This window comes from Leucoraja erinacea, chromosome 1 (assembly GCF_028641065.1).
Source record: "Leucoraja erinacea ecotype New England chromosome 1, Leri_hhj_1, whole genome shotgun sequence".
NCBI lineage: Eukaryota > Metazoa > Chordata > Chondrichthyes > Rajiformes > Rajidae > Leucoraja > Leucoraja erinaceus.
Genome location: NC_073377.1, coordinates 24,142,020 through 24,165,457, shown reverse-complemented (window position 1 = coordinate 24,165,457; position 23,438 = coordinate 24,142,020). Strand labels below are relative to the sequence as shown.

Below are 23,438 nucleotides of genomic sequence, written 5' to 3'. Positions count from 1 at the left end.
TTTTCCATTTTCATTTCCCAATTTAAGTATAAAATCATGAGAGGAATAGATGTAAAGACGTAAAGAGTAGGAGAATCGAAACCAGAGGTTATAGATTTAGGGTGAAGGGGAAAAGATTTAATCGGAATCTGAGGGGTAACTTTTTCACACAAAGAGTGGCGGGTTTATGGAAAGAGCTGCCAGATGAGGTAGTTGAGGCAGGGACTATCGCAGTGTTTAAGAAGCAATTAGGCAGATACATGGATAGGATAGGTTTAGAGGGATATGGGTCAAACACAGGCAGGTGGGACTAGTGTTGATGGGACAAGTTTGTCGGAGTGGCCAAGTTGGGCCGAAGAACCTGCTTCCATGCTGTATGACTCTTTGTCTGAATCCTGATATCAAGGTATGGAACTGCCTTAACACATTTTGTAGGTCATAACTGAGTGGAGGAGTTTGAATCAGGGGGAAGTACATTCAAACTACACTCAAAAGCTTAACCTTTAGGAGAGGGAATGTTTCCTGGCTGATGATCCAGTTGTTCAGATGAATTATTAAAACTGAAACCCCCACTGATCAAGTAAATGTTGACTTACATTTTGCAACTATTTTTTAGCAATGAATGAAGCAAAGGTTGATGAAGAACAAGTTGCTTCTCTAGGAAATTATCAGATATTCTCTTTCACTGCATTTTTCATTTATGCAAGAGAAATACCTGTACTGCATTGATGTCATTTATTCGGAAATATTCCTTGTACAATAAACCAGAAATTGGTAAAATGTGTAGTACTGGGGAAATGAGTTAGAGCCTTGTTTAGTCCTAGGGATGTTTTTCCAAAAATAAAAAGTGCTATTGGAAATTGAGATGTAGGGGCAATTGCATCATTATACAGAATGCATTACAGGTAACACTGTTTCAGGCCCCTGATACAAATCCCTGCTTTCCCTGCTATTCTTCTGGGAACCTGGGTCATAACATAATTCACTCGAGGCTGTTTTGGGAAGTTCACATTCACATGTTCAGAGGGGGTTTGGGGTTGCATCTTGACTGGCCTTGTTAATGTGGCTCATTGCTGTGGATGGGCGGCACTTGTTTTTATGAATTAAATTTAATTCCGGGGGTTTGGGGGGAAACATTGCCCAGAATCTGCAGTCTCTTTCACCATCTCTCATTAGAAGTGGTGGAAGCTGCTGTTTACCTCTCTGGGTTTGCTGCATAGTTAACCACTACCAACGTCTCCACACTGGGACAAGGTCATTGTTGCGAACATGCCAATGAAGGACAGGGATTCGGTTTTTGGAACACGAGCTTCCCCAATTTAAGCAAATGTGTTTTTTAAAGTACAGAGTGTGTTGGCTGTGAGACGAGGACACTATAATGTGGTGCTTTGCAGATCAGTGCTTGGAGGGGTATCTGTATATGTGAAACTGAAAGCCACAGCTGGAATTCAGAGAACATTGAATTTGACTTAAGATAAACATAAAAATCTGGAGTAACTCATCGGGGCAGACAGCATCTCTGGAGAGAAGGAACAGGTGATGTTTCAGACCCGAAATGTCACCTGTTCCTTCTCTCCAGAGATGCTGTCTGTCCTGCTGAGTTACTCCAACTTTTTGTGTCTATCTTCGGTTTAAACCAGCATTTGCAGTTCCTTCTTACACATTGAATTTGGTGATGCTATGTTGAAAATAAGAATTGAAGTCATATAATTATTACTGAATTATTGATTTCCAAATGTTTTTATCCATTTTCTTTATAAATTCCAACGGCAGATTTATATTTTAATAATCAAGTGGGCAAGAAGATAAAGCAGAGTTGAAATTGGCTTTGCTTTATTGTCGGCTGGAAGACTTAGTACCAGGCCCACTGCTACTGACATTTATATTTTTGTGATACTAAATTGTGCAGGTAAACTGGACTCTTGACATTGGGAATTGGATGGAAGGTTAACACTGTTTTAGTCACTTTACTCGCACAGTCCAACTAATCTTTCAGATTAGTATGTAGGTATTCGTATGCTCTAACATCTACAGGTGCACAGTAGAGAGCATGCTGACTGGTTGCATCGTGGCTTGGTTCGGCAACTTGGGCGTCCAGGAGTGGAAAAGACTACAAAAAGTAGTAAACACTGCCCAGTCCATCATCGGCTCTGATCTCCCTACCATCCAGGGGATCCATCATAGTCGCTGCCTCAAACAGGCTGGCAGCATCATCAAGGACCCACACCATCCTGGCCACACACTCATCTCCCTGCTACAGGGGCCTGAAGACTGCAACGTCCAGGTTCAGAAATAGCTACTTCCCCACAGCCAATAGACTATTAAACTCAACTGAAACAAATCTCTGACCATTAATAGACCATTATCTGTTTATTTGCACTTTATCTGCTTATTTATTGATGTGTGTATATATTTATATAATGGTATATGGACACTCTGATCTGTTCTGTATTAATGCCTACTATATTTCTGTTGTGCTTAAGCAAAGCAAGAATTTTATTGTCCTATCTGGGACACATGACAATAAACTCTCTTGACTCTTGACTTCACTTGAAATGGATATTGTGGTTGGTTCATAATAGCAAACAAAGGACCTTCTGTACATTGAGAATAACATGGAATATTCTGTATTGCTGGCATCCAATAAATAATATGCTCTTGGAGTGTGGTGTCCATTTACTTTAGACATGGGTGTTTGAGCCATTTTTGTCCAAGACCCAATGAAGTTTGCATAAATACATACAGTCGTGTTTGTTTTTAAAGACAAAAAATATATACAAAGTTCTGGAGTAACTAATGGGCCTGGCACTATCTCTGGACAATATGGATAGATGACATTTTGGGTGGGACCCTTCTTCAGTTTTTTTTTTTAAGTTTCTGGGTTTAACGTTATTTTAGATTGGCACAATGATATGGCGCGATATATTTTCGTTAACTCCATGAATAACTGTAGGATGAAGTTGTAAAATTACTTGGTTGGTCTATTGTGTTTGCTTAGTATGTTTTGGAATTATTTATCAATAAAATGAAGATGTTGGTGAATAATGTGGGGTTCTTATTTTTCTTCTCATACAGTTGCAAAAAACGGGTTGAATAATCAATGCTCAAGTTCTCCATGGCAATGGCATTCAACTTCGGCAACAGCAGCAGCAGCAGCAGCAGGACAGGTGGCTATGAAAGAAAAGCCCCAGCTGAGAGAAAGGTAAACTGCAATTTAAGCTAAATTTAAATCGTCGCAAGTGAATTGAGAGAGGTGGGGAGGATGAGGAGCTGCGTGGCCAGCTGGATATTTGTAACATTTTTTGTCACTTAATCTAGTATTTTGATCTTATTATTGCTGGAATTTGACTTTGATGATCTTCCGTTTGATGGCAAAATGAGTTGATGGTAGAGATTTGGCTTGCTTAGATAAAGTGGAACTGTTAATATTGCCTCATTTTTATAAGGTCTAAAGCTTTAAACCTGAGGCATAACACTATTCATTTAGGAGCCCTCTAATGCTTGATTTTCAAAGTGCATAGTTTTGAGTTGGATAAGCTGGGTGTGTCCAATTCTCAGTACGGGTGGGTACTTTATCAGGCATGCAAAACCATAGTTTTGTGAATGTGTCAGTTGTTACTTTAGATTCTTAAAATTATCTTGCCTTTAAATGTGGTGTAATTTGCTGTGTGTGCATCAAATATTTGACTTTTAAATCCATGATATGTTTAAAGACTTATCAAAATCTTAACTTCATTATATTGATCAAAGATAATCTAGGACATAAAATAAAATTTTATGCAGATTAAAATTATATTATACTTGCCACATGCCATTGTATGCATTGGTGTTAAATGATGCAGTTATCTTTTTCTCCATGTATTATTGTGTGATGGAAAAAAAGCATAAAAGATGGGCCATTTAGTACATCATGGACCAAAGCTGCTGTCGGAAAATATTTAGTTACTTTTGTATAACTTCAAATATGAGCAGATAGACAAAAATGCTGGAGTAACTCAGCGGGTCAGGCAGCATCTCTGGAGAGAAGGAATGGGTGACGTTTTGGGTCGAGACCCTTCTTCAAATCTAGGCATGTGCATTTAAACACATTAAAAAGTTACTGTTAAAATTGTGATGTACCCCAAGCTTGAACATACTAATCTGCATGAAATTCCACTGTTCGCACAGAGGATATTTAAAAACTCTCTTCCAAAAAGTTAGTTCAATGTTAAAAGTACCTTCATGAGGACATGCCACATGTTGGCTACTGATCAAAAACGTAATCACTACCAACCTCTCAAATTTAAAAACTCACCCGTTCACCTTTACCTTTTCTTGAAATAGTTGATCAGTGATGTGTCAAAACAACAAACGTCCGAACAACCAATAATCTGCTTGCAAAACTTGTGGGTTCCATATAGAATAACGCTGGCTCCACTTTACATTTATCGGCCATTCTGTGTTGACACCGCTAACTCTCCTTTCCTCGATGCTCCATTACCACAAACTTTTTCACCCTAAAGTCAGTCAAACACCACTTAAGTGGCCACATCATTACAGATGCTTCCACTTTTGACTTGGAGGTTCACCATGTCTCACATGTTATACTAATGGGACTTTGCAATGTCCCCAAGGCCAAGTTCAAACCTCAGATTCAGATTCAGATTCAGATTCAATTTTAATTGTCATTGTCAGTGTACAGTACAGAGACAACGAAATGCATTTAGCATCTCCATTGAAGAGCGACATAGCAAACGATTTGAATAAATAATAATAAGTGTCCGGGGGGGGGGGGGGGGGGGGGGGGGGGGGTGATTGCTAATTCAATTGACTGTCCTATTTGTTACCTTAAAGCTCTTCCCACTGGCAATGGCTGAAATAATATTCGAACACTGCATGTCAGATAAATAATCAGACTGCAGATTTCCGATAGATGCACTTGCAGTATTTTTGTCTTGGATGTCAATATTAAACCTATGCTTTATAGAAGTGCAGTTGAGACTACTGGGTATACTCCACGTGTTTAAAATAAAATTTTGGGTGGGGAGGGAATTTGCAGAGACTGCAAGGAATCAGAGTAGATGCTTGACATTTTCTTGACACTAGTTTACTGCTCTTTCCTGTTATACTGGTATTCTATTCCGTGTACCTTTTTAATTTTCTTTCACAACATTTGGACTGCTTCATCAAGAGTTTGTGGGGAAGATTTTGTCAGTACGAGGTTATTATCTCACCTCGCCTATTTAGGTGTGTTGAAATACTTGCATACTGTGTTATAACCAGGAAGCAGGTGCCACTGGCTGCATGTTTTTAAGTAGCATGGGATTGATTGGATTAATTGTCATGGTAGTACTTTTACTGGCAGTGTCTCTTTCTACTATTCTCCGTGGGATCATTCCCTGCTTTAGAGGTCTTCAAAATTGACAGGGTCAAAGTAATATTGTTGGCTGTTCTGATCTCCAGTATTTTTACAATAATCTTAGTACTTACCGTAAATGATCCATGAAAGGTTCCAAGCTTTAATTTATTTTGAGACCCGTAAAGCAATACCGTATATGGTTATTATGTTGAGATCACTGACTGTATTTTAAGAAATAGCAGAAAACAAAAAACAATTTGTAATGCTCTTCATTTCAGAATAATTTTGTTTTTTTACAAGAATATAGTTTCAACCAATGTACATTTTTTAATGGCAGATAATTTGCATTGCATGTTACTGTGCTTAATAATTTCCTTGTTCATCATTTTATTAGAAAACCCAAGACTGGCATCCTCATGTTAAACATGGGAGGTCCTGAAACATTAGATGATGTTCATGATTTCTTGCTTCGACTTTTCATGGATAAAGACCTGATCCCCCTTCCAGCCCAAAGGTAAATGCATAACGTATGTAGTAAAGTTTAACAAACTTAGCTTTTAGTGACAAAATATAATCCCTCCAACATTCAGATGCTGATACAAGATCCCCAGGCTCATCTTTGCCGCTAATTTTAAATAAAGGCAAAACATATTTTGTGGCTAAAGATGGTTCAAATGTTTTTGTCAGACCTTGTGCAATTTCTTCCTTAACTTGCCACAATATCCAGCCTGGCCCTATGGATTTATCGACCTTTTTAATATGCAACAAGAACATCAAAGCCTCATGTTTTGTAATATTGATATGTTTCAAGACGTGAACTATTCATTTCCCTTAATCTCTTAGCTTCCATGACCTACTCCATGCTAAATACTGATGAAATGTTCTTTTAAAACTTTGCCCATCTCCTGTGGATTCATACACGGATGACCACGTTGATCTTTGAGGAACCTATTCCCTCAATAGTTACTGTTTTGCTCTTAATGTACTTATAGAATCTCTTGGGATTCTCCTTTGCTTGCCATCTGCAAGTTCCCTCTCATATCCTCTTGAATTTCATTTTTGGTGTACTATTTCAAAACTATTAGAATGATCTATACTACGTTTAAGTAGAATATTACACGTTTTAGCATTCTTTATTGTGGTCAAATATTTGCATATACTTCAGTAAACAAGCTACATGTAACACTATGTCTTTTGTATTTGGCAATTATAAGGGACACTTTCTGAATTTTGATTGTGGAATAAATTTATATGCCAAGTACGACAATTATTTTACATAGTTGATCTTAATGAGTGCATTGGTTTGGTTAATTGACTAATTTCTTGGATGTCCCTTGAAAGGAAAATGTATGAAAAGCTAAGAAATTTAAGAAAACAAAAAGAGCATGCCGATTAGGCTTGTATTCATTGGAATTTAGAAGGATGAGAGGATATCTCATAGAAACATAAAACATTCTTAAAGGATTGGACAGGCTAGATGCAGGAAAAATGTTTCCGATGTTGGGGGAGTCCAGAATCGGGGGTCACAGTTTAAGAATAAGCAGTAGGCCATTTAGGACTGAGATAAGGAAAAACATTTTTACCCAGAGAATTGTGAATCTGGCATTCTCTGCCACAGAAGGCAGTGGAGTCCAATTCACTGGATGTTTTCAAGAGAGTGTTTGATTTTGCTCTTAGGGCTAATGGAATCAAGGGATACGGGGGAAAAGCAGGAACGGGGTACTGATTTTGGATGATTAGCCATGATCACATTGAATGGCAATGCTGCACCTACTCCTGCACCTATTTTCTATGTTTCTAAACGCTTAATTAAATGTTACCTTTTGAGCAATAAATCTCATCATATCTTGGTGGTAAGTAAGAAACACATATCCCATATTCCCTTTTGTGTTGACTGTAATGCTCCAAGAGACAATTATAGCAATTTAACTTTAGGAATATTTTTTCCAGCAAACTTGCTCCTTTTATTGCAAAACGGCGTACTCCAAGGATTCGTGAACAGTATGACAGGATTGGTGGAGGGTCTCCAATTAAAATGTGGACAGCCAAGCAAGGAGATGGGATGGTAAAACTGCTTGATGAAATATCTCCAGAAACAGGTATATTTGCCCATACAGTTCCATCAACAAAACAACAAAACAAAACAAGGGATTAACGGGTCCCTTTCAGAATGGCAGGCAGTGACTAGTGGGATACCGCAAGGCTCGGTGCTGGGACCGCAGCTATTTACAATATACATCAATGATTTGGATGAAGGGATTCAAAGTAACATTAGCAAATTTGCAGATGACACAAAGCTGGGTGGCAGTGTGAACTGTGAGGAGGATGCTATGAGAATACAGGGTGAAATTTAATGCGGATAAATGTGAGGTTATCCTCTGGTAGCAAAAACAGGAAGGCAGATTACTATCTAAATGGCATCAAGTTGGGAAAAGGGGAAGTACAATGGGATCTGGGGGTCCTTGTACATCAGACTATGAAATTAAGCATGCAGTAGAGCAGGCATTGAAGAAAGTGAATAGCATGTTGGCCTTTATAACAAGAGGAATCTAATATAGGAGCAAAGAGGTCCTTCTGCAGTTGTACAGAGCCCTAGTGAGACCACACCTGGAGTATTGTGTGCAGTTTTGGTCCCCTAATTTGAGGAAGGCCATTCTTGCTATTGAGGGACTGCAGCGTAGGTTTACAAGGTTAATTCCCGGGATGGCGGGACTGTCATATGCTGAGAGAATGGAGCAGCTGGGCTTGTACACTCTGGAGTTTAGAAGGATGAGAAGGCATCTCATTGAAAGATATAAGATTGTTAAGGGCTTGAACACGCTAGAGGCAGAAAACATGTTCCCGATGTTGGGGGAGTCCAGAACCAGGGGCCACAGTTTAAGAATAAGGAGTAAGCCATTTAGAATGGAGACGAGGAAACACTTTTTCTCACAGAGAGTGGTGAGTCTGTGGAATTCTCTGCCTCAGAGGGCGGTGGAGGCAGGTTCTCTGGATGCTTTCAAGAGAGAGCTAGATAGGGCTCTTAAAAATAGTGAAGTCAGGGGATATGGGGAGAAAGCAGGAATGGGGTACTGATTGGGGATGATCAATCATGATCACCTTGAATGGCGGTGCTGGCTCGAAGGGCCAAATGGCCTACTGCATCTATTGAATATTATTAATTTCCTTTAATATGTTTATTAATGATTTTAATACATCCAATGGCCAATGCCAGTATTGCAGCAATTTCACTTTGTCTATTTCCTGCAATTAATAGGTATTTTGACATTTAAACGCTAAAGAATTAAACGCTAAGAATATTAATCTCTAAATGAGCAGAAGGATAATAAAAACTCAAGCAGACTTTGTTTCATTTGACTTCCAGAGCTCTGGAGTCTTCATCAACATTGTTGTTCCTGTTTCATTTCACCTGATGATGAATTCCATCTATATATGGTTCTTTAATGACTTTCAAGTTCTTAATGCATTAGAACTTAGAATAGTTCTTTAAGATAAAAAGGGCAAAGTTTAAAGCCAGTCTTTGAAATTTCTACTCTGGGCAAAAGGATTCTGACTATCTACCTATCTGTGCCTCTTAGAACTTTATATTCTTCTATCAGGTCTATTTCTATCAGGTATCAGCATTGAAACTGCTACTTAGCCCTTTGGCATTTATTACCATAATAGTTTCTGCAGAAATATTCTATGGCAGAGATATTGTAATACTTTTCTAAGAACCACCAGTACACTAATTCATGATAGACCATTTGTCCATCTAACCCCTTAGCATTTAGGCAGTAAATTATTGTAAATAATTATTTTCCATCCCTGTTGGGTGATTAAAACCATTCTGGAAAATGACTTGGAAACTAGACATTTTACCAATCGGCATTGAAAAGGCCTTTTTGAAGGATTATCATTTGAGGAAAGGAGTAAAAGTTTATGCTGCTATATTTAGGACTGGTAGTAAGAACTTATTTACTCTTATTAAAATTGGTGCCAGGTAAGAGAGCAGGAATCCTAATTCTAGGTTTTAAGCAGTTTGGGACTCTAAGCTTTTACTGGAGGTAAAGTTACTTTGTCAAAAAATTAAAACCCCAATGGAAATATCTAAATTGGATCCAATATTGGAAGGAAGCAAAGGGTACACAAGTATACTTTTTGCCATTGAGATTCCACTTGGCTCAGTACAAAGAGCCTATCGTAATCTATGTCAATGATTTACAGCAAAGTGTAGGGGGCATAATGAGGGTGTTTATAGTACATCATCCACAAATGCATTGCGTAGGTATGTTGCAAAACTTACCTTCAGCGGCGCTGCAGTTCTGCCGCTGCCCTTGTGCGCGACTTTGGCGTCTTTGAGAGGGAGGCGGGTTTAAAACGCGATTTTCTCTAGGCTGTTGAAATCGATGTAGTTCAGCCTACTTAGTTGCTGACGAAAAATCGCTGCAAAATTCGTTCGCTGCAGGTATTTTTAAACTAAATTGGGTTATTTAATTGTTATAGTAGATTAAAAATCATCCTCTAAAGCCGCGAACCCCGACAACGGGACGGATCTCATGTAGGGGACAACGCAAGGTAGGTTGTTTATTTTTACATTAAAAAGGGCTTCTTAAGATCCCTTTATACAACATTTTATGTTGCGAGTAGCTGACTTGGGGGCCCATCTGAACCGGCAGTATCTTTCATGCCGACATGGGGTACAAATTCACCGCAATGGCAGCGTTCTAAACCAGCGCGTTCCACAGAATCCCATTTAATGGCTGATTTAAATGGCCATTAATTTACAGCAATTGAACACTAAATCCCTTCCATTTGGCCTATAAATGAATGTCAATGAGATTTTAAAATCATGTTTTATTGTGAATTCTTGTGTGAATGTTCTATGGACACTTAGGCTATTTAAAATGTTAATCTTTCCTTAAGAAATGGATGTTTAGATTTAGTAATTTAATTTTGGAATTAGCTACAATTGGGTAACTAACTAATTATATGCTTTAATTTCAGGCCATCCAAGTAAGATTGTTTAATATTTGTTTCAGAATGCTTCAATCTGTAATAACTGAAAATTTATTTCAGTTCTCTTAATTTTTATCAAAGTTATGGGCTTTAGACTGTCCACGATCACAGCTTTTGTGTTAAGTCAATGGAAAATCAATAGGGAACAAGATGCTAATTTCCGAGTATGAAAATGGCCATAACCTTTTTAATACTGAAGATATGAAAATGAATTGGGTGTCAAATTAAACTTCTTTTTATGCTTTACCTGATGGGATAAATTGCAGATTTGATTTTTTAAATCTCAAAATGTTGTAACATTGCTACATTGTGCCACTCATCTAAACTAGAGTTAATAAGAACAACATTTTTCCTACAGTAAAAGATTCAAAAGCATGTGTGCAGTAATTAGTAGAAGACTTGGAGGGGACATGTAGGTATGTTTATTGCCAGAGGATGATTGTAGTATAGACTGTGCTATTTGATACATTGTACGATGTGTACTATAAAAGCAAATACTTGTGCGGTTATACACAATGCTGGAAGGTGGATTTGGGGATGGTATTCCTTTCTTCAACTGGCATAGACATGGTGGGCTGGATATTAGTTTGTTGATTGTAAATTATTCTATGTGAATTTCTTTGACCATTTTCTGCACTTCCTAATTAATGAAATAAATTAGTAGGAGTTAATATCTTAAGTAGTGATAGAATCATACATTACCAAAACAGCCCCTTCAGCTCAACATGTCCATGCTGACCATAATGTCCTATCTAAGCTAGTCCTATTTGCCACGTTTGGCCTATATCCATCCAAATCATTCCTTTCAATGCATCTATCCAAATGTATTTTAAAATCTATTATAGTACAGGTGCACAACCTTTTATCCGAAAGCCTTGGGACCAGACACTTTTCGTAATTCAGAATTTTTTGGCTTTCGGAATGGAAGATTTTTAGCGTAGATTTTAACGGCTGGCTCAGTGGTAGAGTGCTCGGCTCATATCCGCAAGGTCGCGAGTTTGCGCCTCGATCCCGGCAGTTACTCGATCGCGAGTTTGAGTCTTCAATGTAGTTTTTTCTTGCAGAATAGGAGAGAATAGGGAGGGGTAGGCTGGGATCATTCTCTGCGAGATAATCTTAGTGCGGGAGACAAGTGTAGGAGAGGTATACTGACTGTGTGGGCAGAACTTTGGAAGTGATTGCCCACCATTCTCAAAAGCCGCTGTGTCTCCCTGTCCCTCCAACTCCAGAGGAATCCGCTGCCCGATGCGCCGCTACGGCGACAAGTGGCAGTTCGCCCACAGCCCGAGCTGCGCCCCCTCATCCGCAACCCGGGTTCCTCTGGAGTTGGAGCGGGGCTGGGCTAGAGTTGCTGCTGGCTGTGAGTCTCTGGGATCTCCGTGCTTGCAGTCGGTGTCCTGTTGGTCCTGACGTCTCCGGTCACCGCTCTGGACTGGAGCTGAGACTGGGAACTGTACTGCCCTTGCCCCCTCCCTCTGCAACTGCAAACAACCCCACAGTTCCCAGTCTCAGCTCCTGTACAGGGGGTGGCCGGAGACGTCACAGCCCAAGCTGCGCCCCCTCATCCGCAACCTCAAGACCAAGACGCACCTTGCACACCATCAGCTTCGGTCCCTACGGGGAGCGTGTTCCTCTGGAGTTGGAACGGGGCTGGGCTGCTGCTGGCTGTGGGTCTCTGGGATCTCCGTGCTTGCAGTGGGCCTGGGGTCCGGTGTCCCGTTGGTCCTGACGTCTCCGGTGATTGGCACCGGCTCCGACGTGAAGACAGTGCAAAACCCCCGCGCCGGTGCAATGGGCGGGGAGCTGGAGAGGGGAGGGAAGGGGTCACACACATGGCCTGGAAGCAGAGGGGCGTAGGTGGGGTGAAACTTAAGGGAGCGACAATTTGCTGCTGCCTGCCCGCTGAGTTAAAAAGTTCTCATGCAAGACTCACGATACACTGTGTATCGTGAGTCTACCGTGGGAACTTTTTAACCCAGCGGGCAGGCAGCAGCAGATTGTCAATTATTAACCCTCCCGCGCAATATACCCTCACCTCTTTTATGAATGGGGATTTAGTTCCCCTTTCTTCGAGGACCGACCGGAGGTTCCGCTGTCACCTCTGCGGGCCGCCCTCGGTGAACGTTTTCAAGGACCTTTCTTCAAGGACTGAAAAAATGGCCGCTATTCGGAGGTTTTCGTTATTTGGATCTTCGGATAAAAGGTTGTGCACCTGTACCAGCTTAACTACCTCCTCTGGCAGCTTATTCCATATACCCACCACCCCATGTGTGAAAATGTTGCCCCTCAGATTCTCATTAAATCTTTCCCCTCTCATCTTAAACTTATTACCTCTGGTTCTTTATTCCACAACACTAGGTAAAAAAAACTTGTATTCACCCTACCTATTCGCCTCTTAAGTTTAAACATCTGTACACAATCACCCTTTAGCCTCCTGCACACCAAGGAATCAAGCCCCAGCTTGCCCAATTTTTCCCTATAGTTCAGGCCCGCGAGTCCTGGCCACATCTTTTAAAATCTTTTCTGCACTCTTTCCATCTTGCATCTTTACATTATGTTCGGGAAATATCTGCTGTGAATTGTGCACATAGGATTTTGCAAATTTGTAGCTCTGGCTTGTCAGACAGTCAAAGTCTTTAAACTGTTTTCTTTAAATTCTGAGAATTAGTAGTAAAGAAACACCCTTCAACCACTCCTTGATTTAAATAGGGGATAATATGGACAAAGACAGCAAACGACCCTGTGGGACACGGCTGAACTGAATAGATAAGAGGAACTGAAAGTTGAGAGAGAAGCCAACAATATGTTTGCACTCTCAAATGCATGGAACAATTCATATCATGAACTGTTGAACAAATTAAGCAATAAATGTCAGTTCTGCTGATACGTTAATTTCAATCCTTAGAGGCTCCATAAAGTATTTTTTAGGTTGAGCAAAATCTTTTGAAGAAGGGTTTCGACCGGAAACATCATCTATTCCTTTTCTCCACAGATGTTGCCTGACTCGCTGAGTTACTCCAGCATGTTGTGTCTATCTACGAGTTTTTAAGTTCTCACAACAATCGCTATGTATTACTTAAGATTTGATTGGATGAAAATGTATTAGTGAATGTCTACTGAAAAAATATTTGCTTATATAAATAATGCAACCTTGCATGCCAAGATGTGGTAGCAAGATGTAGCTGCTGAACATTCTCAAGAGGGTATGTGAGCACCCAGAAGCCGTTGTGCACATTGGCACTAATGACATTGGTAGGAAAAGTACAGCAGATTGAAGAAAGACAAAAATGCTAAAGGCCTTTACTAGGGTTATGCATGGTAGTTGGTTGAATATTAGATCGTATGGGATTCGGGAGTTCTAGCTAATTGGATACAGAAATAGCTTCATGGGAGGAAACAAAAGGTGTTGGTGGAAGGTTTAGATTGGAGGTCCATGACTAGTGATGTGCTTCAGGGATCAGTGCTGGGGCCTTTGTGTTTGACATATCAACCAGTTGGGATCAAGGACCTTCAGCCTTGTGAGTTTACTCCACCATTCAATTACATCTTGATATTATTTTTGACCCTGTTTATTTGTCTTCTCTGGATATTAATGTCTACAAACCTACAGTTATCTGCCCTTTTCTGGTATTAGCACCCTTACTGGAGAAAGGGGTCTATCTGTCTTCTCTTGAAATGCCAATTTTGGTCCAGTGTGCACAAGTTTTTGAGGGATATTTTGTACAAGAAAAGTACCATTTCATTCTTCAAGGGCTGATTTTAATGTGAATAATATCTCCTTCCCTTCTTTTAAATTGATGTACTAGATGAGGATATTGCTTTGGAAAATTTAACTTTGTTAAGGGAAATTAAGGATGGGCATTGAAGTTGGTCTGTGATCCTTTTGATGAAACCTACTTAAAATGCTGTTTCCTCGGGTTTTTATTTGACAATCAATCAATCAATCAACCTTTATTGTCATCTTGCAAAGCAACAGTTGTACAGTGCAAAATGAGAAGACGTTTCCCAGGGAATACCAGAGCATCGCACATAAAACTTGAACATTTGACACATAAAATAAAATCAATAAAAACAAATCAGTCCATGATAAAACAGTAACAATAGTTAAAAAGTGCAGGTAAAAACAACAACATTAAAATACAAGTAAAAACAGTCGTAAAATGTCCAGGGCAGCTGATTTAAGTGGCCAGTGCCAGAGTTATTAAAAATGTTAAAGAAATTGTGCTTCACAGTCGAAATGGTGTGTAACTTTTTAGTTCTTGTTGAATTTTCACTGTTAAACATCAAACTTTCCACCAGAAATTTATATTTATTCATTTTCCAGGATCTTGGAGTCGTTGACGCAGTTTCTAAGTGGCTGGACCACTTGACCTTTTTTTTTTATTAAGCAGTATTTGTTTGAACCATGCCTAAATTGATCCACTGCCAACTTCATTCGGTCCAAGTAACGAGACATCAAAACCTTGGTGTTCTTTTTTTCAGCGCCACACAAATTTTATATTGGCTTCCGATATGTTCATCCGTTGACTGAAGACGCAGTGGAAGAGATGGAGAAAGATGGCATTGAGCGAGCAGTAGCATTTACGCAGTATCCTCAATATAGCTGTTCTACCACAGGTAACACTTGTTAAATGTGGATATTGAAAATTGCTGTTCAATAAAAATGCGCACATTTTGAAAATTCCATTTTAGTGTTAGGCTAACTTCTGGATTTAAAACTTATTAAAGAAGTTTTTACTGGCTTCAGGTTTTTGTTGCTCGACCTATCTCCTAATAATGGAATAAAAGTAAGACACGCCAAGGTTATGACTGATAGCTGTCGAAGCTTATTGCCAAACTTGTCCTTAATATACACCAGTCCTGTTTTAAGATCAGTATTAATAATTGTAAATTTCTGAAGAGATTGCAGTCATTTCTTCCACGAAACTTAGATGAGAGCTGTGAAATGAACTGATGTTACTTCTAATCTGAGCCCTGGCTTCCAAATAGTCACCAATTCCATTCAAATATTTCTCTTTCTCCACCTTATCTATTTCAAAAGGTCTGATCTCCACCACACTCTGATATGGAGAATTCAAGAAATTTGCTAAACTCCGAGAGAAGAAATGTCTATACACATACTTTTTTAAATGACTGGCCCCTTATTTTATAATTATGTCCCCTTGTCCATGACTCTCCCAAAATGAAAGCATCTCAACATCTGCCATGTCAAGCCCCTCTAGGATCTTGTATGGCTGAATTTGGCCACCTCTCATTTTCCTAAACTACAGGGAATACAGATGTAAGGTGACCAGCTTCTCTTGATAGGGCAATCCTCTCATCTCAGACATTAGCTTGTGAAATTCATCTGGATTGCATCAATTGCTACTACATCTCTTTTTAGGTAAGGGGGCTAACATTTTGCACAGTATCCCAGGCCGAGCCTACACTATAACTAACCCTCCCTACTTTTCAAACTCTAATCCCCATGTAATAAATGGCAAAATTTTGTTTGCCTTTTTAACTACTTGCTGAATATCACTTGCTAACCCTTTATGAATCATGCACCAGAACACTTAGATCCCCCTGAATTTCACTCCTTTGCTGATTTTGACATTGCGCAAGTTCAAAATGTTTCATTCAATTTCTTATTTGTCAGAAATACCTATCTATTTCATCTGGAGAGGTTGTGTAACCTGCTGAGTTACTCCAGCACTCAAGTTTCCAGCATCTACCGTTCCTTGTTTTGCCATTGAGAAAGGATGTGCAGAAGAAAACACAAAATGCTGGAATAACTCAGCAAAACATGCAGCTTCTCTGGAGGAAATGAATAGGTGATGTTCTGGGTTGGGACCTTTCAAGACTGTATCATGACTTCCAGACTCTTGTACTCAATGTCCTGACCAATGATAGCAAGCATACCATATACCTCCTTTAACGCTCTTGGGGAATTATGGACTTAGACCTCAAGATCCTTCTGTACATCAATGCTGTTAAGGGTCTTGCATTAATTACACATTTTCCCCTTGCATTCAACCTCCCAAAGTGCAACCCCTCACACCTGGTCGAACTTGATCTCCATCTGCCATTTCTACATCTAATTCTGTAGCTGATCTATATCCCACTGCACTTTGCGCCAACCTTCCTCCCGATCTGCCACCCCCAGCAATCTTGATGTCAACTACAAACTTACTAACCAATGTTTACAACCCTTCATCTTCTTTCAGTAAGCCAGTTATGAATCTACAACCGAGTCATTGTCGACAAAGGCATTTCGTGGCCCCCTTTACCCCTTAATTGCCTCTCTCGAATTATTTCCTCTTTCCCTTATATTCCTCAAAGGCCCTAATTTCATCTTCTTAAACTTTGCATGCGCTTCTCTTTTGACCAAATGTACATCCTCCTTTGTCATCCAAGGTTCCCTTACTTTGCTATCCTTCTCCCTCCTCCTTACTGGAACATGACAGTTCTGAACTTTGATCAACTGGCTTGTAAATGACTCCCCCATGTTAGATGTGGATATGCCCTATAATCACTTCCTCCGAGCTCCTGCCTAATAATGTTGAAATTTGACTTGCTCGATTTAGTATCTTCCTGCAAAATCCAGCCTTCTCCCTATTCAAAACAGTCCTAAAGCTAATGGAGATGTGATCACCATCCCCTTGCTCTTCCACTGAAATGCCAGTCACTTGGCCAGACCCACTTCCCACCCACCATAAGGTCCAGTATGTTCCCTTCTTGGGTTTGACTACCCACGTACCGTTTCAAGAAATCTCCTTGGACACACTTAACAAAGTCTGTCCATCTAAGCATTTGGTAGTACTGAGGAAGTTAAATTTGCCCAATAATATAACCCTTTGACATATTTCAGTAATATGTCTGCATGTCTGTTCCTCTATTTCCCACTTGGAGGACTTGCAGTACAATCCCATGAGTGTGCTTGCACCTTTCTTATTTTTAAGCTGTACCCATATCACCTTGATGTATATACTTATGTACAACAGAATTAAATCACTCTGACCACTTGTGTCCACATTCACCCTCATTACTGATGCCACGAGGTCTACGCTTTTAAACTCCTATCTCAATCTTGCTGATGTCGTCAAAATGCTCCCTTGGCCCTTATTGAAATTGTACATAATCGCACAAGTTTCCGACTCGTAAGCTTTGAAAATGGAAGAACTAGAGTTCCTCTCACAGAACTAGTTCTTTACTTTGGGTTCATACCGTTTTCAAGGTTTGTTAGTGTGTAATAATTTCTCACCTCACGGTCTTTCTTTGCGCATCACTGCTGGTACAATTCAGCACACTGGCTCCCATACATATTGTCTCAATTTAAAATTAAACACATATACTACAACAAGTGTTGCTCATATTATTTACTGTTGGAAGATGATGTTGAAACATGAACACTGACCAGATTGAAATCGCTTCAAGTACTGAATCTTTGATTATTGTCTTTCTTTCTTTTTAGGGAGTAGTTTAAATGCAATTTATCGATATTATAACAGCAAGAGTATCGCGCCAAAGATGAAATGGAGTACTATAGACAGGTGGCCAACACATCCCTTATTAATTCAGGTAAGGTTGGTAGTGGATAAACAAATTGTAAGATGTCCTTTGTTGGTTGCTTCTTTTATCATATTCACTTCCTCTTGCGTTTGAGGCAGCAGAGGTTATGTAACGCCCTCCAGACGCTGTACCGGTCCACCCCTGTACGGAGCCGGTTCAGGGCGACCCACTCTTGCTCCTAGTGTGTTGAAAAGGTTCGCTGCGTGACGGGAGAAGAGGCGACGAGATAACAGGCGTTGAGACCCCAGTTGCTGTGAGTCCTGGGTGAGGTGGTGCAAAGGATGTTTGGCGTCTGATGGGGCCTTGCACACCAGCCTGTGGGTGAAGTACTCTCTGCGAAGCTTTGTGGGTGCAATACCTGCGAGCACCGGCAGAAGATCCATCGGAGTAGGGTGTAGGCAGCCGGTGATGATCCGCATGGTGTTGTTGAGGATGGCGTCTAGCTTGCTAGTATGAGCGCTGCGACACCATGCTGGGGCGGCGTACTCAGCTGCGCTGTACACGAGTGTAAGAGCACTGGTTCGGAGAGTAGATGTCCTGGCACCCCATGAAGATCCAGCCAAGCAACGCAGGAGGTTGTTCCGTGCCGAGACTTTAGCACGTAGAGCTTCAAGGTGTTGCTTGTAGGTCAGATGCTGATCGAGTTTCATCCCGAGGTATGTAGGAAATAGGTTATAGGGTAGGGGACTTCACTTCAGGAAGCATGATGAGAGTCATGGTGGTTATTGCCACCTACCCGCTGGACATCAAAGGTATAGGATATATTCGTGTGTTCGGAGCTTTAAGTTCAAAGTCTTGCACCTGTTTCTAGTTTCATTCATGGGTGTTCTTGTTGAAGCCTGAAAATTGGAAACATTGAAGGGTCTGCTGTGTTCTTTTACAACTAGCACTCAGTCAAGGGAGCTGTGATTTTGGGAAGTCACTCAACGAAATACCATGTCTTAATTTGGTCTTGATAATGGAGCTGATAATTGCATTATTATAATTACAATGACTAAAACAGTTCATGTAAATTTTTTTGGACAAGACTCTTTTTAAAATTTCTTACATGGAGCAAATTAATCGGATTTATTAATCTGCTGGTTTCTTCCAGCTTCATACAATAGCTAAAATCAAATCATTCCTCAAATTCGATGACCTTGAAAAAATCATCCACGCATTCATCTTCTCCCACCTTGAAACATAGAAAATAGGTGCAGGAGGAGGCCATTCGGCCTTTCGAGCCAGCACCGCCATTCATTGTGATCATGGCTGATCGCCCCAATCAATAACCCGCGCCTGCCTTCTCCCCATATCCCTTGATTCCACTAGCCCCTAGAGCTCTATCTAACTCTCTGTTAAATCCATCCAGTGACTTGGCCTCCACTGCCCTCTGTGGCAGGGAATTCCACAAATTATTATTATTATCTTATTGTATATTTGTAATTGGAAAGTTATTTTACTTTTAATAGATTAAGCATGACAGTTTTGATTTATCTTCCAGTGTTTTGACTATTGTAACTCCCTATACATTGACATCAGCCAATCATTCCTGTCCCGTTTGCAATAGGTCCAAAACGCCGCAGAAAGGGACCACGTCACCCCGATCCTGGCCTATCTCCACTGGCTCCCAGTACAGTACAGAATCAACTTCAAGCTCCTCTTATACATATACAAAACCCTTAACGGACCCCCCCCCCCCCCCCCCCCCCCCCCCCCCCCCCCCCCCCCCCCCACTATATCAAAAATCTTCTAACCCACAATTCTACCTCCAGGTCGCTCAGGTCGGCCGACTTGGGGCTACTGACTATCCCGTGGTCTAGGTTTAAGCTCAGGGGTGACTGCGCTTTTGCGGTTGCAGCACCTAGACTGTGGAACAGCATCCCGCTCCTCATCAGAACTGCCCCCACCATCGACTCCATGAAGTCACGACTCAAAACCTATTTCTACACCCTAATGCATTTTTGAGCCCCTCTGAGGGGGCGCTGTAAACAGTTTATGTATGTATTGTTAGGTCTGTTTACCTTTGTATGTAACAAATTAGTACCTGCACTGATGTGAAGCACTTTGGTCAACGTGAGTTGTTTTTAAATGTGCTATACAAATACATTTATTATTATTATTATTATTATTATTATTATTATTATTATTATTATCTTATTGTATATTTGTAATTGTAAAGTTATTTTACTTTTAATGGATTAAGCATAACAGTTTTGATTTATCTTCCAGTGTTTTGCAGAACTTGTACAGCAGGAACTTGATCGATTTCCACCGGATAAAAGGGATGATGTAGTCATTTTATTCTCTGCTCATTCTCTCCCTATGTCTGTAAGTGGCTTAAACCAATCTTGTATTTAAAAGCATGAAAAACTTGAACAGGTCCTATTGCAGATCCTGACATTGCCTTTTGATATTTGTTGAACCTGATCTATTCCGATAATAGACAATAGGTGCAGGAGTAGGCCACTTTGGCCCTTCGAGCCAGCACCGCCATTCAATGTGATCAAGGCTGATCATTCACAATCAGTACCTCGTTCCTGCCTTGTCCCCATATCCCCTGACTCCGCTATCTTTGCGAGCTCTATCTAACTCTCTCTTGAAAGCATCCAGAGAACCTGCCTCCACCGCCTTTTAAGGCAGAGAATTCCACAGACTCGCAACTCTCTGGGTGAAAATGTTTTTCCTCATCTCCATTCTAAATGACTTACCCCATATTCTTAAACTGTGGACCCTGGTTCTGGACTCCCCCAACATCTCTCTCTCATCCTTCTAAACTCCAGAGTGTACAAGCCCAGCTGCTCCATTCTATCAACATATGACAGTCCCGCTATCCCGGGAATTAACCTGGTGAACCTACGCTGCACTCCCTCAATAGCAAGAATGTTCATCCTCAAATTTGGAGACCAAAACTGCACACAATACTCCAGGTGTGGTCTCACTAGAGCCCTGTACAACTGCAGAAAGATCTCATTGCTCCTATACTCCTCTTATTATGAAGGCCAACATGCCATTCGCCTTCTTCACTGCCTTGTGTACCAGCATGCTTACTTTCTGTGACTGATGAACAACGACCCCCGGATCGCGTTGTACTTCCCCTTTTCCCAACTTGACGCTATTTAGATAATAATAATCTGCCTTCCTGTTTTTGCCATCAAAGTGGATAACCTCACATTTATCCACATTAAACTGCATCTGCCATGCATCAGCCCACTCACCCTGTATGCGGACATGGCGCCGACGGAAGAAAAGCCGAAGCAAAGAAGTGGAAGCCAAATAACTGAATGGAAACAAAGCTGAAATGTCAAATAACCGAATGGAAATGAAGCCGAAACGCCAACTAACCGAAAGGGCGGGATGCCTAAATGCAAACTAACTGAAAGGGCGGGATACCTAAAAGCCAACTAACTGAAAGGCTGCATCGCCTAAAAGCAAACTCACCAAATAGCCGCTCTGACGAAATGCTACCTACCCGGAAGGCGGCGTTGCCTACAAGCCAACGGACCGAATGCCGCTCAACAGAAAATAATGGACATGACATTGCCGGGAGGCGGGACGTCAGCGATTGCTCAGACCCCCGCGTTCATCACATCACTGTGGAGGGATGAACATTGTCCCACACCTCCTTTCCACCTGACCTGCAGTGAGTGGCCTTGGGAGAGTGGGGGCTGTCCCGAGGGATGCTTACCTTCGGCCGTTTATAACTTGGTGCTTGGATTCAGATTGCCCAGTCACCTATGACTTGTGTGGGAAATGCTTCTCTCTCCCCTCTCGCTTCTCTCTCCCCTCTCGCTTCTCTCTCCCCTCTCGCTTCTCTCTCTCCCCTCTTCTTTCTCTCCCCCTCTTCTTTCTCTCCCCCTCTTCTTTCTCTCCCCCTCTCTCTCTCTCCCCCCCTCCCCTCTCTCTCCCCTCCCCTCTCTCTCCCCCTCCCCCCTCTCTCTCCCACTCCCCTCTCTCTCTCCCCCTCCCCTCTCTCTCCCCCTCCCCTCTCTCTCCCCCTGTTTTAACCAAAGATAGACACAAAATGCTGGAGTGACTCAGTGGGACAGGCAGCATCTCTGGAGAGAAGGAATGGGTGGTGTTTCAGGTCGAGACGCTTCAGACCCAGTCTTCAGGTCTGAAGAATGGTCTCAACACAAAACGTCACCCATTCCTTCTCTCTAGAGGTGCTGCCTGTTCCGCTGAGTTACTCCAGCTTTTTGTGTCCATCTTTGGTTAAAACAGTTTACAGATTCTGGTGTTTTGTGAGTGGGAACTTGCTGTGTGCTTTCTAAGGGAGAGTGGGGGCTGTCCCGAGGGATGCGCACCTTTGGTCTGGTCGATTACAACTTGGTGCTTGGGTTCAGATTGCACAGTCACCTATGGCTTGTGTGGAAAAATGACCCCCACCCTCCCGCTGGTGGAGACAGAGGAGAGAACGAGGAGGGGGAGGGGAGAAAGAAAGGGTTAGAGAGAAGTGAGAGAGGAGAGGGGGAGAGAGAGGAGGGGGAGGGAGAGGAGATGGGGAAAGAGAGGGGAGAGAGAGGGAAGAGAGGGAAGAGAAAGAGGGGAGAGAGATGGGAGAGAGCGGACAGGGAGGGAGAGAGGAAGGGGGAGAGAAAGAGAAGGGGGGGGGGAGAGAGGAGGAGGAGAGAAGGGAGGGGGAGAGAGAGAAGGGGGAGACAGGAGCATGGGGGTCATTTTCCCACACAAGCCATAGGTGATTGGGCAATCTGAACTAAAGCACCAAGTTGTAAGCGGCCGAAGTTGTGCATCCCTCGGGACAGACCCCACTCTCTCACGACCACCCTCTGCGGGTCGGATGGAGCGGAGGTGTGGGACAATGTTCATCACTCCACAGTGATGTGATGGTCGCGGGGGTCTGGACCAATCACTGACGTCCCGCCCCCTGGCAACGTCATGTTCGTTATTTGACTTTTCTGTTGAGCGGCACTGTTGGCTTGTAGGCGACACCGCCTTTCGGGTAGGTGGCATTTCGTCAGAGTGGCCATTCGGTGAGTTTGCTTATAGGTGACGCAGCCTTTCAGTTAGTTTGCTTTTAGGCATCCCACCCTTTCAGTTAGTTGGCGTTTCGGCTTCATTTCCATTTGGTTATTTGGCTTCCACTTCGTTGCTTTGGCTTCTCGTCCGTCGGCGCCACGTCTGGGTACCCACTTACCCAACCTGTCCAAGTCACCCTGCATCCTCGTAGCATCCTCCTCACAGTTCACACTGCCACCCAGCTATGTGCCATCTGCAAATTTGCTAATGTTACTTTTAATCCCTTCATCTAGATCATTGATGTATATTGTAAATAGCTGCGGTCCCAACACCGAGCCTTGCGGTACCCCACTAGTCACTGCCTGCCATTCTGAAAGGGACACGCTAATCCCAACTCTTTGTTTCCTGTCTGCCAACCACTTCTCTATCCATGTCAGCTCTCTACCCCCAATACCATGTGCCCCTACTTTTGCCCACTAATCTCCTATGTGGAACTTTATCAAATGCTTTCTGAAAGTCCAGGTACCCTACATCCACTGGCTCTCCCTTGTCCATTGTCCTAGTTACATGCTCAAAAAGTCCCGAAGATTAGTCAAGCATGATTTCCCCTTTG

At 41.8% G+C, this 23,438-nt stretch overlaps 1 protein-coding gene across 2 annotated transcripts in view; it reads left to right on the top strand.

Moving 5' to 3' along the window:
- The window catches only part of fech (ferrochelatase), a 45,409-nt gene that overhangs the window by 6,000 nt on the left and 15,971 nt on the right, over nt 1–23,438 (top strand). For both annotated transcript variants that reach the window (XM_055664710.1, XM_055664654.1), the window contains exons 2-7: nt 3,055–3,181; nt 5,712–5,831; nt 7,268–7,416; nt 14,798–14,932; nt 17,769–17,875; nt 20,078–20,176. In XM_055664710.1, coding sequence (XP_055520685.1) covers nt 3,055–3,181; nt 5,712–5,831; nt 7,268–7,416; nt 14,798–14,932; nt 17,769–17,875; nt 20,078–20,176 — 737 coding nt within the window. The remainder of the gene's footprint in view (nt 1–3,054; nt 3,182–5,711; nt 5,832–7,267; nt 7,417–14,797; nt 14,933–17,768; nt 17,876–20,077; nt 20,177–23,438) is intronic.